Source organism: Lactuca virosa, chromosome 1 (genome assembly GCF_052849685.1).
Source record: "Lactuca virosa cultivar CGN04683 chromosome 1, Lactuca_virosa_CGN04683_v6, whole genome shotgun sequence".
Taxonomy (NCBI): domain Eukaryota; kingdom Viridiplantae; phylum Streptophyta; class Magnoliopsida; order Asterales; family Asteraceae; genus Lactuca; species Lactuca virosa.
In genome coordinates this window covers 95,435,580-95,452,596 of record NC_136426.1, presented here as the reverse complement: position 1 = coordinate 95,452,596, position 17,017 = coordinate 95,435,580, and the positions used below count along the sequence as shown (strand labels likewise).

At 32.7% G+C, this 17,017-nt stretch overlaps 1 protein-coding gene across 2 annotated transcripts; it reads left to right on the top strand.

Moving 5' to 3' along the window:
- Positions 1-1,134: 1,134 nt before the first annotated feature.
- On the top strand, positions 1,135-10,617 carry LOC145151766 (threonine dehydratase 1 biosynthetic, chloroplastic-like). Of its 2 annotated transcripts, XM_079075368.1 has the most exons (9): positions 1,135-1,657; positions 3,128-3,307; positions 3,386-3,862; positions 3,955-4,203; positions 4,468-4,541; positions 4,709-4,826; positions 4,905-5,039; positions 5,125-5,293; positions 10,531-10,617. In XM_079075368.1, the coding sequence occupies exons 1-8, from the start codon at positions 1,274-1,276 to the stop codon at positions 5,263-5,265; spliced, it is 1,758 nt and encodes a 585-aa protein (XP_078931494.1). In that variant the 5' UTR covers positions 1,135-1,273; the 3' UTR covers positions 5,266-5,293; positions 10,531-10,617. The 2 variants fall into 2 exon arrangements, with proteins under 2 accessions (XP_078931494.1, XP_078931492.1); XM_079075366.1 differs by lacking the exon at positions 10,531-10,617 and having other exon boundaries at positions 5,125-5,398.
- Positions 10,618-17,017: the final 6,400 nt, after the last annotated feature.

Below are 17,017 nucleotides of genomic sequence, written 5' to 3'. Positions count from 1 at the left end.
ATGACAAGTGGCTTGTAACATATTATGTTGGTAACGTAAATGATATTTTTTGAACAAAATATAAACTTTAACGGGACACAATATTTTAAAAATCAGTTTTTTAATTGAACCAATCTAGTGGTAGGTTCTAGTTCAACCATTAGTTCAACCGTTTGGACTGCTCATAGTGGTATGCGTCTCCGGCCTTCGAGTTGTATACACTCTTGATAACTTGATTGAGTTGTTCAATTTTCTTTGGAAATGATTTGTTTTTAACGGGTTAAGTGAAAATCAACTATTCAAGTAAAATAAAAGGGAAAATGTCACTGTAGCACAATAAACTTATGAGTTTTGTCTGATTTGACCAATTATGTTATTTTTTACACAATAGATTAACAAACTTTTACTGTATATGTCAATTAAGCCATTATCGTTAGTTTTTAACCATTCCTTTGTTAACGGGATGAATTGTTAAAAACTAACGATAATGGCTTAATTAACATATACAGTAAAACTTAGATGACTTATTGCGCAAAAGAAAAACATAATTAGTTAAATCGGACAAAACACATAAGTTTATTGTGCTACAGTGATATTTTCCCTAAAATAAATCGATTCAAACTTGTTTATTGATTCTATTACATTGGTTCAACCTGATTTTTTTAAGAAACTGTCTGGTTTGATCCGGTGTAGAAGTTGGCATAAACCCGATCATTGTTGAACAGCTCTCGTCTCCGGTTCTCATTCCGACCGGTTCGACCAGACGGTTTGAGCCGGTTTTTAAAACATTGAGTGATACATGTACAAAACACTATATTTTGTAGTAATACGTGTACTTATAATATTTTGTTATGGTTGATTATAAGTCATTTTCCAAGTTAAAATTATCTATAACAACCAATAATAATACTTTTTTTTAACAAATGAAACAAAGACCTAGAACATATTTTAAACCCATAAAATATATAACAAAGACCTAGAACATATTTAAACCTATGTTTCTAGCTAGCTAGCAGTGTCCTTTGAAATTTATAAAGATATAAGAAAGACGTAGATATTTTAAAAAGAAAACACATGCATGTTTGAATTCTAACATTTATAATATCTAATAAACTCTAACTAAAAATTTTGTATCTTATTATATATACACGATGATTCGATAATTAATTGTGGTTGGTGGAGTGTATGACTGTAATGTTTATTATAAAAGTTGGCAAGCTTCAAGTAATTCAGTATCCCTTAACTTCACCATCTTCGCCGCCGTCAAACCATCGTCATTCGTCAATCAACGACAATGGCGACATATCCCTGTAACTTACTACCACTTCCTTACCTCAGTACGAGAACCACCACCAAAACAAGTGCTACTGTTTCCTTCTCCGTCACCGCCATGTCAAGATCGGTCTCTGCTACATCTACCGCCGGTGTTGTCGCTGCCCCACCGCAGCCACTGCTACAGTTCTCTTTTGATTCACTGCAGTATGAACAGGGCAAGGTTGGAGCTGTGCCCGATGGTTGTGTCTCAGACTCGCCGCCGGTTGGTGCAATGGAGTACCTGACAAACATACTGACGTCGAAGGTTTATGAGGTGGCGGTGGAGTCGCCACTGCAACACGCCGGGAAGCTGTCGGAAAAGCTGGGTGTTGATGTATGGTTGAAGAGAGAGGATACTCAGCCGGTACGTGCATGTTTGGTAGAATTTGGTATTAGTTGCTTTTTTGTGTTCAGTCAATTCTTGTAGTACGCTCTACAGGAAAACGAAATATACAAAATGACAAAATCTCTATACAGTCTCATGAATAACAAAGTGTTTTTACTATACTGATAACTTAACAATATAAAGACCTATCTCAATTATAGTGCAGTCCTTTTCTAAATTCATTGTAAGTTTTACTTGAGAAAACGCTTACAAATTGACATTATGTTATACATGCTGCTTCTAAATTTATAATTTATGTATTTGAGTCTTTTTAGAAAAATATGATGAATTTTATCATACATTTACTGGAATAAAAAATCGTTTACAGATCATTTTATTTATATTACGAATAAAAAAGGTTTTTTAACTAAAGACTGATCATGTGCAATACCATATGGTTTTTCCTAAAATTATTATCAAATAAGTCGTTTATAATTAATATTTTATTATATTACATATATTTTATTAATATCAGTCATCATCATGTAACACATTTCGATCGATTCTTTTATCTTTTAGTTTTGGAAATACGTCGTAAAACACGACAAGAAATAAGGTACTTAATTTCATAGGACCATTTCGATTCTTTTATCTTTTAGTTTTGGAAATTCGTCGTAAAACCAAAATGCCTTTTAAAAAGATTACCCGTTACCCCTATCCTATTTTTTATAATACTAACGTATTGGGACTTTAAACCCCATGTTATCGGAATGTTTAGAGTTTCGTGTTCTGAAAACCTTATTTGATTATTGATATTGAATAGTCAAATTAGGCCAACTAGTTTGATAAAATGCGTCATTAAAGATAAAGTTTGAATTTTTATTACTTTGTATAGCAATTAGATACTTAGGTGCCGTTTGTTTTTTGAAAAAAAACATCTTCAAACCTTTTATTGCTGCGCGTCTGCGCAACACTTTTCATCTCGCAGATGTTTGTTTTTTAGAAGTATTCGGAGTCAAAAACCTCTGCGCGTGCTCTGTTTGGCGCAGCATTTGTACTGCCTCTTCCAACCTCTTATTCTTCTTCTTTTCTTGCTGTAATTTTGATTATATGTTGTTGAAATTTTATTTCACCTTTTTTTTCGTTTTTTTTTTTGTTTATTCTTATTGATTTTTTTTTTTGTTTTTTTATATTCAATAATGATAATTATTAATGAAATATCTTTATTTTTTGTTGAAATATCATTATTTTTTACTGAAATATCATTAATTGTTGCCGAAATGTTATACATTATTAAATTTTACGTATTAAAAAACTATTTTCGGTTTAAAAATTTAGTTTATTTTAATTTTTTAATATCTGCAGCAGTATGCAGACGTTAAAAAAACAAATACGTTTCTTATTACACTCTGCAGCCGTTTGATCCACCTCTTCTACTTCATGAATTTTTGCTTCAGAAAATCAAACAGCACTTTAATTACTGACTCTAATTACAAAATGATTTTATAGGTTTTCTCCTTCAAACTTCGTGGAGCATATAACATGATGGCAAAGCTTTCAAAGAAACAACTCGCAGAAGGGGTCATCTGTTCTTCAGCTGGTAATCATGCTCAAGGTGTTGCATTAGCAGCCAAGAAACTGGGCTGCGATGCAGTTATCGTTATGCCAGTTACCACGCCACATATCAAGGTTTGATTTTGCATGTTTCATGTTACGATCGAATGCTTGCTTTATGAACTTCTGCTTACTTAACGTTATGTTGATCAGTGGCATTCTGTTAAGAGACTTGGCGCAACAGTCGTTCTTGAAGGCGACTCATATGATGAAGCTCAAGCGTACGCTAAGAAAAGGGCGATAAAGGAAAATCGGACCTTCATTCCTCCTTTCGATCACCCAGATGTAATCTCCGGTCAGGGAACTGTGGGAATGGAGATCGTGCGCCAGCTGCAAGGCCCAATCCACGCCATATTTGTGCCGGTGGGTGGTGGCGGTTTGATCGCCGGTATTGCTGCCTACGTAAAGAGGGTTTCCCCTGAGGTCCGGATCATCGGAGTTGAACCCGCTGATGCAAACTCAATGGCGTTGTCATTGCACCATGGTCAACGGGTCATGCTTGATCAAGTCGGTGGCTTTGCAGATGGTGTTGCTGTCAAGGAGGTTGGAGTTGAGACGTTTCGTTTATGCCGGGAACTGATCGACGGAGTTGTTCTTGTCAGCCGTGATGCCATCTGCGCATCCATAAAAGTAAGCCATTTTTTCAGTTTTGATCATCGTGTTGAGCTATATATTCTCTCTTTTAGGATTATAAATAAATAGTATGTGTGTTTGTGTTGAAGGACATGTTCGAGGAAAAAAGGAGCATTCTTGAACCAGCTGGTGCTCTTGCTCTTGCTGGAGCAGAAGCTTATTGCAGATTCTATAACCTTAAGGATGTTAATGTTGTAGCCATAACCAGTGGAGCTAACATGAACTTCGATAGATTGAGATTGGTAACTGAGCTTGCAAATGTTGGTAGGCAACGAGAGGCTGTGCTTACTACTTTCATGCCAGAAGAGCCTGGAAGCATTAAAAAGTTCTACAATCTTGTAAGTAAGAAACACAACAAACGAACAAAACATGTTACGTTTAGCTTGCATTGCATTAAGATAATATGAGAAATATGTCAATGTTTTTTGTCCACAAAGTGGATCAAGATTTGACATCGACTCACTTTTGATCCTTAGTTTGCGCTAAAGAGCTTTATTAACCCTTCTCACATACACTCATGTCCCATGAATGCATGTACGTAACAAATGTTGCACTTGATTTAAGTGAAAACCGATGACTAACAATAATTAACTTGTTTGCAGGTTGGAGCGATAAGTATCACCGAGTTCAAGTATAGATATGATCCTAACAAAAAACGAGCTTTAATTTTATACAGGCAAGATCGAATTTCATAATTTCGAGTCTTAAAATTCCCTACACTTTTATGAGCTTGATGTCTATTTTTAGCACGTTAAGCTCATCTAGAAATGTTACATATAATTCAAAGAGCAAAAAAAAAAAAAAAAAAAAATCAATTTTCTTTTCTTTTGTTCATATATATAGTGTTGGCGTTCATACAAAGAGCGAACTTCAAGCCATGATTGAGAGGATGAAGTCTTTTCAACTAGATACGATAGAATTCACGCACAACGACATGGTTAAAGACCATTTGCGACATCTGGTACCATCTTTATTAATTCATATAAACTTTTTAATTTCTTTACCTCGAAATTAAAACTAAACTAATTTGAATCTTCAGATGGGTGGTCGATCAAACGTTGAAAATGAGCTTCTTTGTCGATTCACTTTTCCTGAGAAGCCTGCAGCTTTAGTGAAATTCTTGGACGTTATTAGTCCACGTTGGAATATTAGCTTGTTACATTATCGTGCACAGGTTAGTTTTTGGTAACACTTACACTCTTTATTAATCACAGTTTTGTTATTAAAGATTCTAATTATAAGTTTTTCCATTCTAAAAGGGAGAAGCGGGTGCAAATGTACTGGTCGGGATTCAAGTTCCGACAACTGAATTAAATGAGTTTCGTAGTTGTGCCAACGATCTTGGATATGACTACGAAATAGAAAGCGATAACGAAGGATTCCAGCTTCTAATGCGTTGATGACTCTGGGTGACAAGAAGCACTGCAGGTGATTTTGTAAATATATATATGGTGGTTAAATGTATATTTATGGAGCCATTTTTCGTTTATTTAATAATCTATATAACGAAATTAAATGGACTTCAATCGGTTACGGTTTCTGCAATAAAGATGATTTTTCACCTTATATGGTGAATTTGAAGAACATTTTTTTTTTCGCACGTCAACCTAAACTACTCTTATTCTATATCCAAATTTATCTATGTTCCAAGTAGAATTTCAACTCGCGACTTTATGAGTGAACTAGGCGATTCCCCGCGCGTTGCGCGAGAATAGAATTATATAGTTAAAATAATAACTTTTACCAAATTATTGTTTAATATTTCTAGTTAAAATAATAACTTTTACCAAATTATTGTTTAATATTTCTACTTTGAAACAGAATGTTAGTAGTAAAGCAAACATATAGCTAACATATTATTGTTATTAAACATTATAGTTTAATTTTTAAGTCATTGTGATATATACAATTATTTGATAATTTTATAAACCGTTTAAAATTGTGTAAATTGTATATCAAATGAATGATAATATAACGGGTAACAAAACGTATGAACAAAAATATGAACTGTAACTTTTATTAACATAAAAATAGAAAAATATTTATTATAACATTTGTATTAAAAAAGATATATATACAACAAATAATCAAAAGTATGAAAAATAAACACTACAACTTTTAATAATATAAAAACACTAAAACATCTATTATAACATTTATATTAACTCTTCATATTTAAATCACAAATCTCTTCAAATACAAAACTTGACAACCTTATAAAAGAAAGGAAAATAAAAAGTTATTAGTGATTACTAATTAATAATCATAAGTTAAAAACTCTTGAGTTGTAACTAATAAATATACATAAATTATAAAACTCTTGAGTTGTAGTGTGAGTTTTAAATAAATGCGGTACTTGGAAATGTGTATTTATTATTATTATTATTATTATTATTGTTATTATTGTTATTATTATTATTATTATTATTATTATTATTATTATTATATTCGTCTAAATAATTGGTTTTGATGCATCATTTTAATCCCTTCAATTATTAAACATAAAGATATTTAATTATAAATTTATAACATACATAGGTGTATATACATGTTAAACAAATCACATATAATATATATATATATATATATATATATATATATATATATATATATATATATATATATATATATATTCGTAAATGTCATATGTAATTCTTGTAGTAGTAATATGGATAAATTACGTTCATATGAAGAACATATCATGATAAGTCTATCATAATTACATATCAAATGTTAAAAATTATGTTATCTTTTAAATATTGTCTTGTAAATATGCTGTATAGGATAACCCAACAAAAAAATAATAGAAAATAAACATAATCAAAATAGAAAAACTACAATCAAATAAATAAGAGCATTGGGTGGTTGAATATATAAATAAAAATGATACATAAACATACATTTAAATCAAAAGAAAAAACTATCATTCGTCAACTTTGCTCAAACAAAAAAACTTATATCTGTTTTCTGAATCTTCTTTCTTCATTTAACACCATTCAACCATAGAAACTTGATGACAATTCTTCACTAACCTGCAATCAAAATATTTTTCTTGAAAAAAAAAGAATCAGAAAGATATTCCAAACAAAATATTGATTATTGGAGAGTCACATTCAAGTTGAGTAATACACACAAATCACATATAAAGATTAAATGAGAAACTGAATATAAAGAATCATATTACAATTACCATCGATGCGACATAACCCATTTCTTCAAATCATCATATTTGGATCGTGAATGCTTCAACTATATGAAAACTTTTGAATCATAATATCTTCAACAAAATGACGACTTTTTGTAAGAGAAATGTACTAATATAACTACATATATAATAAGAGAATGCAAAAAATTATTGGAAATTTATAAATACTATAAATGGTTTTAATTAAGGAATATAAAAAGTTATGTAGGTTTCAAATCAATATGGTTTGAGAAAACAAAATATCTCTAAGCATATAATTTTGAATTGTCTCATTTATATTACTGGAAAAAAAATATAACACGGTCAAATTATGAGTAAAAAATGATACATTCATCCACAACCTTGACTTGTAGAGCTCTTTTACGGACTTCATCACTGCAAATACGTTCTAAAAGAATTGTGTCTATTGAAAATTTTTCTTTTCATTTTCTTATGACATCCTTCTTACATGTAAGATTTTATATAATACAAAAGATTGGCCTTTTTATATTAAACTTTTCACTAAATGCTAATTAAACATAATATAGGTTATAAAACTTTTGAGTGTTAAATCATAATTAAGAAAACTTTTGAGTTGCATTAGTTAAAAAAGGGGGTTTCAAATGAATGTGGTTTGAGGAAGTTAAAAAATGGGGGTTTCAAATGCATGAGATTCAAGAAAAAATGCTAGCTTTATAAGTATGTAAGTACTAGACGAATTCCTGCGCGTTGCACGGCGTATGTTAAAAATATATTGTTAAAATGTTGAAAAATATATGTTTAAAATGGTTATATTATTGACATTAACTTTGACTTAATATTTTGAAAAATATTATTCATTGCCATCAATCCACATTCATCATTAATAAAAATAAATATAATTATCTATTTAATATTATTTTTAACAATTTTTATGATTGATTAATTTAAATTTTTACTTATGCGATTATTTTCTAATTTCAATAATGATGTTCATTTAAAATACAATTTATTTGTTTTTGACGTTATGTAATTTATAAATTGATGTTATTATCATTTAAAGTTATTGTTCTTTAGTTTTAAACCACCTATTATTATTAATAAGTTAAAGAAGACTTTTAAGAAACTCTTAATATTACTATTAAAGTGTTAAACATACACTAAATAATAAACTGATAAGATAGACAATTTACATTTCAAAAGAGATTTGCATGGATAATATGACATATCCATAATTTTTATAATTTGATTTTATTATTTATAATTATGGTTCATTGGTTTTAAAACCACTTATTATTATTAATAAACGAAAGAAAACTTTTAAAAGACACTCTTTATTATAATTAAAATGTTAAACATATACTAAAATATAAAGTGATAAGATAGACAATTTACATTTTAAAGAGACTTACATGGATATTATGTATAATATTGCATATCCATGATTTTTTATTAATTATTACTTTGAAGCAACAAAAACATACAAACATATATACAATATTTAATTAAATACTATCTATATCACTTTCCATAACATATGATCAATAATATGAATCTAATCAAATTTACATTAAAGTTTCAACCACAACATACAATGATTGTTTTAAAAGAATAACTAAACCAAAATATATATATAAAAAAAAGAATTAGTATATAACAAACTTACAAATTAAAAAACTTTAACATAATAACATGGCTCGAAAAATGGTCCAAAGCCCTCAAACCAACACAAAACATTTAAACTTGTTTTCTTTGTGAATTTTGTATGTGATTTGTATTTGTGTGTCTACTCAAAGAGAATGACATTTTTATAGTAGATTATCCATTAACTGCTAATTAAACATATTATATAAGTTATAAAACCTTTCATGATATGTGATTAATTAATTTGAAGGTGAAGAGGTGTGGGGGTTTCAAATGCATGAGGTGCTTGGAAATTTGTGTGGGGGTTTTAAATGCATGAGGTGATAGGAAAAATGTCTCCTTTATAAGTATAGTATGATCGTATGATAGTATGATAGTATGATAGCATGATATAGATTATAAAAATATATTTAGGAAATATTTTAGTTAAAATGAGATTACAATTTAGTTTTTAATTTAGCACTACAATTTATCACTTTTAACTATTCATAAAATATTCTTTGGGTTTTTAACTGAAACTTAAATTTATATTTAATTTGACACTCTAATGTTATATTTAAATTAACAATTTAAGTATTTTGTTCAAACTATTCAAAACTTGTAGCTTTAAACTGATAATGGTTTACATACAACACATATTAAATCTAATAAATTAAGTATAATATGTTAAAAGTTAAAGACATAACTTTATAAGTAGAAGTAAAAATATTATTTTAATATTAAAATTTAGTTTATTTATGATTACACTTTATGTTAAATATTTATTTAACCTTATTAACAAACTTATAATCATTATAAGAAAGACACTACAATTTATCATTTTTAACTATTTACAAAATATTCTTTGGGTTATTTAAGTTGACTTATAATGTTATATTTAAATTAACAATTTAAGTATTTTATACAAATTGTTCAAAAGTTGTAGCTTTAAAATGATAAAGGTTTACATACAACATCATAATAAAACTAATAGGTTTAGTATAATATGTTAATAGTTAAAAATATAACTTTGTAAGTAGAAGTAAATATATTCTTTTAATATTGAAATTTAGTTTATATATGATTACACTTTAGGTTTGATATTTATTTAACATTATTAACCAATTATTAGAAAGAAAATTGAAAAGTCATGAGAGTTTCAAATGAATGTGGTGAAAGGAAAAATGTTTCCTTTATAAGTATAGTGGATGAATTCCCGCGCGTTGCACAGTGTGCAATTATATTGTTTAAAACCTTGATTTTTATAACTGGTGTTTAGTTGTTAGAAATTACTATGACCAAGTTAATAAAATTCATCAACGTCCAGATTAAAACGCAAGACCTTCAATCTAAAAGAAAAACCTCTACTAAGTGGGTTAGTCTCACATTGACGTTTAATTAAATATACATTTCAGTTTAGGTTTTATATTTAAAAATATACATAATTTTAACTATTAGAAAAATAGTCTTATGATATTTTGATTTATGGTTGTGATTTAAAACCATTTTTATTTTAACCAATAAGTTATATGTATATATTTGGTTGAAAAATGAAGAGTTGGTTTGAACTTAGACTAATAATTGATTTTAATGTATTAAATAAATCAAATTAAGGAGGTTAAAGTGAATGATTTAATTAAGTTAAAAAAACCGAGTATGTTTGGTTAATTACTTGAAAGATCAAGAGTTTGCGTAACTTTCAAATGAATATTTTGCATTAATATGACATTTATTATAAAATAAAAACCAAGATTAGTGAATAACTAAAAAAAATACACATTTTAACAATCTTGGCATTGATATATCTTATTAGGTGTTTGTTTTATAGTTCCAACATTTATTATCATTTCTATTATTAATTATTAAGAATTTTTTGTAGGTTTAAGCTGTGGAGGTAGCATGTTCGAGCTATATGTTTCTTCATAAAAGTCCAATTATTATTTTATTTCAATTAATGTGTTTGACTCCTTACTCTGTTAATGTTGATTTAAGAAAATCATTGCATTGATCATTTTCAAGAATATGAAACATGTGAATGGATAACAACAATAGAATTAAACACCAAGAGATACAACTTGTACAACAAACCTACAACAATTAACAACGGTAAAGGGTAAAGTTTCTGGCATCATCTTTAAAAACATCAATGCATCATCTCATTAAAAACTACAAATTTCCTCATAAAGCGATAAACTCATCAGCTCATTAAAGTGAATTTCTACATCGCAATATGAACTCAACACAAAAACTTGCATATTGTTCAAAATGTGAGGTAATCTTCAACTTAAATATTCATTAAATCTCAGAGTGTTTATAAATAAGTTCAACAAATTATGCATATCACATTTCAAGGAGAGTTAGAATTATAAAACTTGAAGTTAAATCCTCGCCCTTGATTGCTCCATTCACCAATTCAATTTTACCCCCAACAATATAAACTTATAAGAAATGGATGGTGTAGAGCCTTGCCTTTCAAAAATTAATTGCTCGTACCTGTATGGTCAATAAAATATTGCATGTGTCAATTTTTAAAATAGATGTTAGAAAGTTCCAAACCTAAGAGCTACTTTTATTCACGATTACAAACACAATATGTGAACAAACCAACAAAAAAACCAATTGTTTTGATTAAAAACACAAAATGCATACCTTGCTTATTATAGATTATTGAACTTCAATATTATATTGACAACATAATACTTTCATTTACACCAAAACAGAGAACAAAGGATCACTAATTAGACAAAAGAAGTATTTTGTTTTGGTTTAGGATATTTGTTTCTATAGAACTAAGTATTTATAGGCTAACTACATTTGTGTGAAGGGAATTTCAAAAGTCAAATTAAATCATATAAGTTGAATAGTCTTGGAAGTTTCAAATGAATGAGATTCATTACTTTGAAGGTGAAAGGGTGTGGGAGTTTCAAATGCATGAGGTGTTGGCAAATTTTTATGGGGGTTTCAAATGCATGAGATTCAAGGAAAAATGCTAGCTTTATAAGTATGTATGATGGTTGTTCGTCATGCGTCGGGGTCAATGGCCTTTTGGTATTTGAAGAACAATTAAACAACACGTGTAATTCCTTTTACAAACTAATTTATTGCATAGATAAAAACTGTTTTTATAGTATGGAGATTGAAAAAATAATCATGAATACCAATGATTTAATCAAATAATCAAAAGGTTTTTGTTAGGAAATAAATCAGATAACTCATAAAACTATATACAAACAAAGATATAGTATTTAGGTGGTTCGGTCAAAATGTTCTACCTCCACCAATATGAGGAAGTATTCTTATTCAAGAGTTCTTAAACAAATATTACAAGTACTATTTCGTAGAAATTCGACCAACTCTCTAGAATTTAAGATACCACTACCAGGCATCATTATTTATAGATGTAGGATCAGACTTAAAACCCTAATTAATGGGTCAAGCCCATTAGTCCATATGTCGATAAAAAGTGTCAGCCAATCACAAGTCCTTATACAGTTGCTTCTAGAATCTTCAACCTTTGACTTTAGAGAGCACCATAACCACTACAAGAAATTAGAGTATTACCGGCGACGGGCGTCGCCGCTAAAGGGTCGCTGCTATTGGTTCGTCGCTAATGCTCCTTTGGTCGCCGCTATTGCCTTCTGAGGCCGCTAATAACGCGGGGTTTTCTACGTCCTCCTAGTCGTTGGATCATCGCCTAAATCGACGGTTAGGGTTGAAATGACGCGGATCGCCAACATAAGCCTTTAGCGGCGACGCCTTTAGCGGCAACGGGCACTTTTAGCGGCGACAAAAAACGCGTTTGTTTGATGTCGTTGCTAAAAGTGGCCGTCGCTGCTAAAGGTGTCGCCGCTATTGCCTGTTATTCTTGTAGTGTACACCAAATAGAGCTTTCTCTCACCATGAGAGCTTTCAGCCACCAAAGAGAGCACCCCAACATATTCAGGAACATCAACATTTCCCGAAACACCAGCGCTTTCAAATGCTGTCAAAAAGCTTTGTCAGTAAGCTTTCTTAGAAAGCTCTATCACAAGACTCTGTTACAATGCTTTGTCACAATGCTCTGTTATAATGCTCTGCCACAATACTCTGTCGTAATGCTCTGTCAGAATATTCTAGCATAAATGCTCTATCATACTGTTTTGTCACAATGCCCTACCACATTGCGTTGTCGCAAATGCTAAATACTCAAGCCATATTTATAGTTCTTAAGTTTTTGTGTATTGAAAGTTTTATATGTTTATCTTAAATAAATTGTTTTGGACATTCCGTACAAACTTTATGATACATTTAAAGTATTTTTCATGAAAAAAATATTTTTCAAAGTGATATTCAGATTTTGGATTTTGAATAAGAAAGACTCTTCTTTGGAATCGAAATATGATAAACAATTCTGGAATTTCGAGAAATATTTTTTTTTATTAAAAATTTAACAAAAAATTCAAGAAGAAAAAAATAAAAAAATGAGAAGTAGATTCGATACAAGGACTTAAAATGTTAAAGATTTCGGATAAAGAATAAAGGAATCGAGGTGTTGAAGTGCCTACGTTATTCCGATTAAGAATTCTGAAAGACCAAGTCAACCTACTTAACAAATTTAAAAAAAAAAAACACGTTTATCCGTAGTTAACCCATGTCCTTTTACTTTTCATTTTCTTTTTAATTATAACAAATGATTTTCAAGCTCAAAGATTCAAGCCTAGGAAAGTCGATTACAAGCAAGAATATCATTAGAATAAAAGACAATCAAGCCAGACTTTAAACCAGATAAATTTCATCAAAGTTAAATTTTTCTTTAAATTTCATCATCTGATTCTCATATAGCTCAGTCCCGCTCATTTACAAACTAAATGACGATGCTAAGTTTTAAGCTTGAGCATGAGTATATAAGACATGCACCTTTCTTATATTTAATTTTTGGTTTTAGTCTACAACTTCCAAAATTAAATAAATAAATAAAAAATAAAAAAACATTTTTTTAACAATTTTCTTCTATTTATAATATTCACACTTTGCATTTAAAAACTATTCTCTCTCCCCCCCACGCGCATACACACACATACAGACACACAAAGTAATCATGAAGACGAATTATTTAATCGAAATAATCAAAAGGTTTTTGTTATAAAGTAAATCGAATAACTCACGAAACTATACACACAAAGGTATAGTATTTACGTGGTTTCTGTCAAAATGGTCTACCTCCACTTGTAGGAGGAAGTATATTTATTCAAGAGTTCTCAAACAGATATTACAAGTTCAATTTCGTAGAAATTCAGCATACTCTCTAGAATTCAAGATACCACTACTAGACATCCCTATTTATAGACGTAGGATAAGACTTAAACCCCTAATGGGTCAAGCCCATCAGTTCATAGGTCTATGGAAAGTGTTAACCAATCACAAGTTCTCATGCAACTACTTCTAGAATCTTCAACTTCTGACTTTGGAGAGCATCATTACACCAAAGAGAGCTTTCTCTCACCAGGAGAGCTTTCAGCCACGAAAGAGAGTACCCCCAACGTATTTAGGAACACCAATGCTTCCCTGAACCCCAACACTTTCATATGCTCTGTCAGAAAGCTCTGCCAGAAAGCTTTATTAGAAAGCTCTGTCACAAGGCTCTGTTTGTAACATCCATAAAATTCAAGCCAATTTAAAACTTTTTAAGTCATTCAAAAACCAATAATTATTACAAACATGTTTTCAAAATGGTTTAATGTCAGAGGTTCCCAAAATCAAATCATAAAAACATAAGGAGGTGCACGATCATGCCTTCGCCTTCCCGCGATCATCAGAAGTACCTGAAACAATAATCGATAAATGTAAGCTCGAAGGCTTAGTGAGTTACCCCCAAAATACCAACGCCATACGATCATAATCATATCATATAAACAAACAGAGCATGCATAATGAGCCATCAGTCTGACTGGACCGCCTCACAGGCCATCAGTCTATCTGGACCGCTCTTCGAGCCATCGGCACGTCTGGACCACCTCTCAAGGCCTTCAGCCTATCTGGACCGCTCGTCGGGCCTTCGGCCTGACTAGTATGCCCTAATCGGGTCTGCAGTCTATCCGGTCCGCCTTGGGTATCTTGGCCTATAGCACAAAGCGGAACCTGCCTCCACCCAATTCCCCAAACCAACAAACATGTGCACATAAACATCATACACTAGCATGCAAGTACAGATAGTCATACAGATCTAACAGATCACTAATCATGGCAACCATCCTATAACCAGGATACCGATCTAACCGATCAATAGCATAGCAACCATCCTATAACCATGATACTGATCTAACCGATCTCTAACATAGGAACCATCCTATAACCAGGATACTGATCTAACAGATCTCTAATATAGAAACCATCCTATAAACCAGGATACCGACCTACCAGGTCACTAAGCATATCACCATCCTAACTACCAGGATGTAAATCAATAAGCATATCATGCAATAAACCCGGCTACAAATCCGATAAGAGTCGGCATTGGTGCCTTAGACCCTGTTGATATAGTGATGAGAACTCACCTGGCACTGCTGAAGTCCCAGGATAAAACTCCAGCTGCTGGTTGACAGATTCCTGAATTGTCAACATCAAAACGACACCCAATTAATAATTGGGTTCCAATACATAACCACAAGTCCATGCTTGGGGTAAAAGACTACTTTACCCCCAACCTAGCTTGATTCAAGTCCAAGACCCAACTCACACTCCAAGGCCCAAAAGTCAAGTAATGGGCCAAAGCCTAACATATGGCCCAATTTTCCAAATTGGGCCCAGACCTCTACATTGTCTTACCTTAAGGCCCATCCATTTATTCTAGTCCAAATTCTTGGTATTCCAATGGTCCAATATCTCATAATCATCAAGGCCCAATCATGGCCCACCTATAGCCCAAGTTTCCAAATTGGGCCCAAGCCTTTCCAATGGGCCTTATCCTAAAGCCCATCTAAATATTCTAATTCATATGCTTGTTCTTGGATGCCCCATCCATAACCCATTCACCAAAGCCCAAAAGAAAGGCCCAACTCAAGGCCCAAGTGAAATTAGAGTTTTCACATGAAATGACGATTAGGGTTAAGTGTTCCTACTTAACCCATTAAGGACTTAATCCATTAAGTCCAATATGGCCTTAGGTTAATTGGAAATGATTATTAATTAATATTTTAAGTCTGGTAAATAATTCCAGTGCGGGTCCCGATAAATCCCCAAAATTAGGGTTTCATGACATTAGGGTTTTCCAAACCTTAATTAGGGTTTCCAACCCAAATACTAGCCCATTAGTCAAATGGTTAGGTTTTTAGGTCAATTAGGTCTTCATTGGGCCCATTAGGGTTAAACAAGTCAGGCACCACCCACTACCACCTCGGGTAGTGGTGGTTAACGGCGGCTCACGGCGGCGGCCACCACCTCGTGGTGGTAGTTATGATTTTTGGCTAAAAATATCCAAGCATCCCAAAATAACAATCACACACACAGCCACCCAAGGTGGCGGCTGGTGGTGGCAGAATGGCGGCGTGAGGTGGCTACCACTACCTCACGGTGGTGACGGGTTGTTTTCTTTGATTATTCCGGTCGCACAATACAATTTTACAACAACATTCAAATACACACACACACTTAAAATAACACACTCACACACACCCGCTCTATGGCAGCAGGCGGTGGTCGGAGGTGCTAGCCACCACCTCACGGTGGTGGTGGTGGTGGCCCCCTTGTGATTTCCGGCCAACTAGCCACACACACCCACACGTCTTCTGTTCATAAAAGGAGTCCAGCCACCCACCTGGTGGCGTTAGGCGGCGATGATGGCATGAAATGGCGGCAGCAGCGGCGGTGATGCGTCGGCAGGAAGAAGGAGGAGGAAGAGAACGATCGGGACAACAACAACGACAACCACACACCCCAATGTGGCTCCGCCTTCAACAAAAGCGACGAAGCGGCAAGTGAAGATGAGAACCCGACTTCGTCGGCGGCGGTGCAGCAACTACGGGTCGAGAAGGAAACGAGGCAGTCAGGGATGGACGTCAGCCGCAACAGCCGCCCGAAACGTCGATGACGGCGACCGTGCACCGACAGAAGAAGGAGGAGAAGAGCACTGCAGTTGCACCTAGTTAATGGAGCAACGGTGTTCGCCGGTCCCGGCGGTTCACAGCTTCGATGGCAGCGGACAGCGGCGACAATGCACGGCTCAGCTGGAGGCTCACGACGTCGATTCTGAGGTGGCGATGGCGGCTAACGGTTGGAGGGGTGATAGGGTGGCGGCGCCGGAGATAGGAGGAAGAGAAGGTGGCGACTGGTAGGATCCGGAGGCATAAGGTGGCGGCCATGAATGGTTAGGGTTAGGGTTACGGGACCTG

Bases quoted from the DNA above. Each gene is read 5' to 3' on its own strand.
- LOC145151766 (XM_079075368.1), top strand. From the start codon at position 1,274: ATGGCGACATATCCCTGTAACTTACTACCACTTCCTTACCTCAGTACG. The intron at 4,542-4,708 runs GCAAGATCGAAT...TCATATATATAG, and splicing joins CGAGCTTTAATTTTATACAG to TGTTGGCGTTCATACAAAGA. The intron at 5,040-5,124 runs GTTAGTTTTTGG...CCATTCTAAAAG, and splicing joins TGTTACATTATCGTGCACAG to GGAGAAGCGGGTGCAAATGT.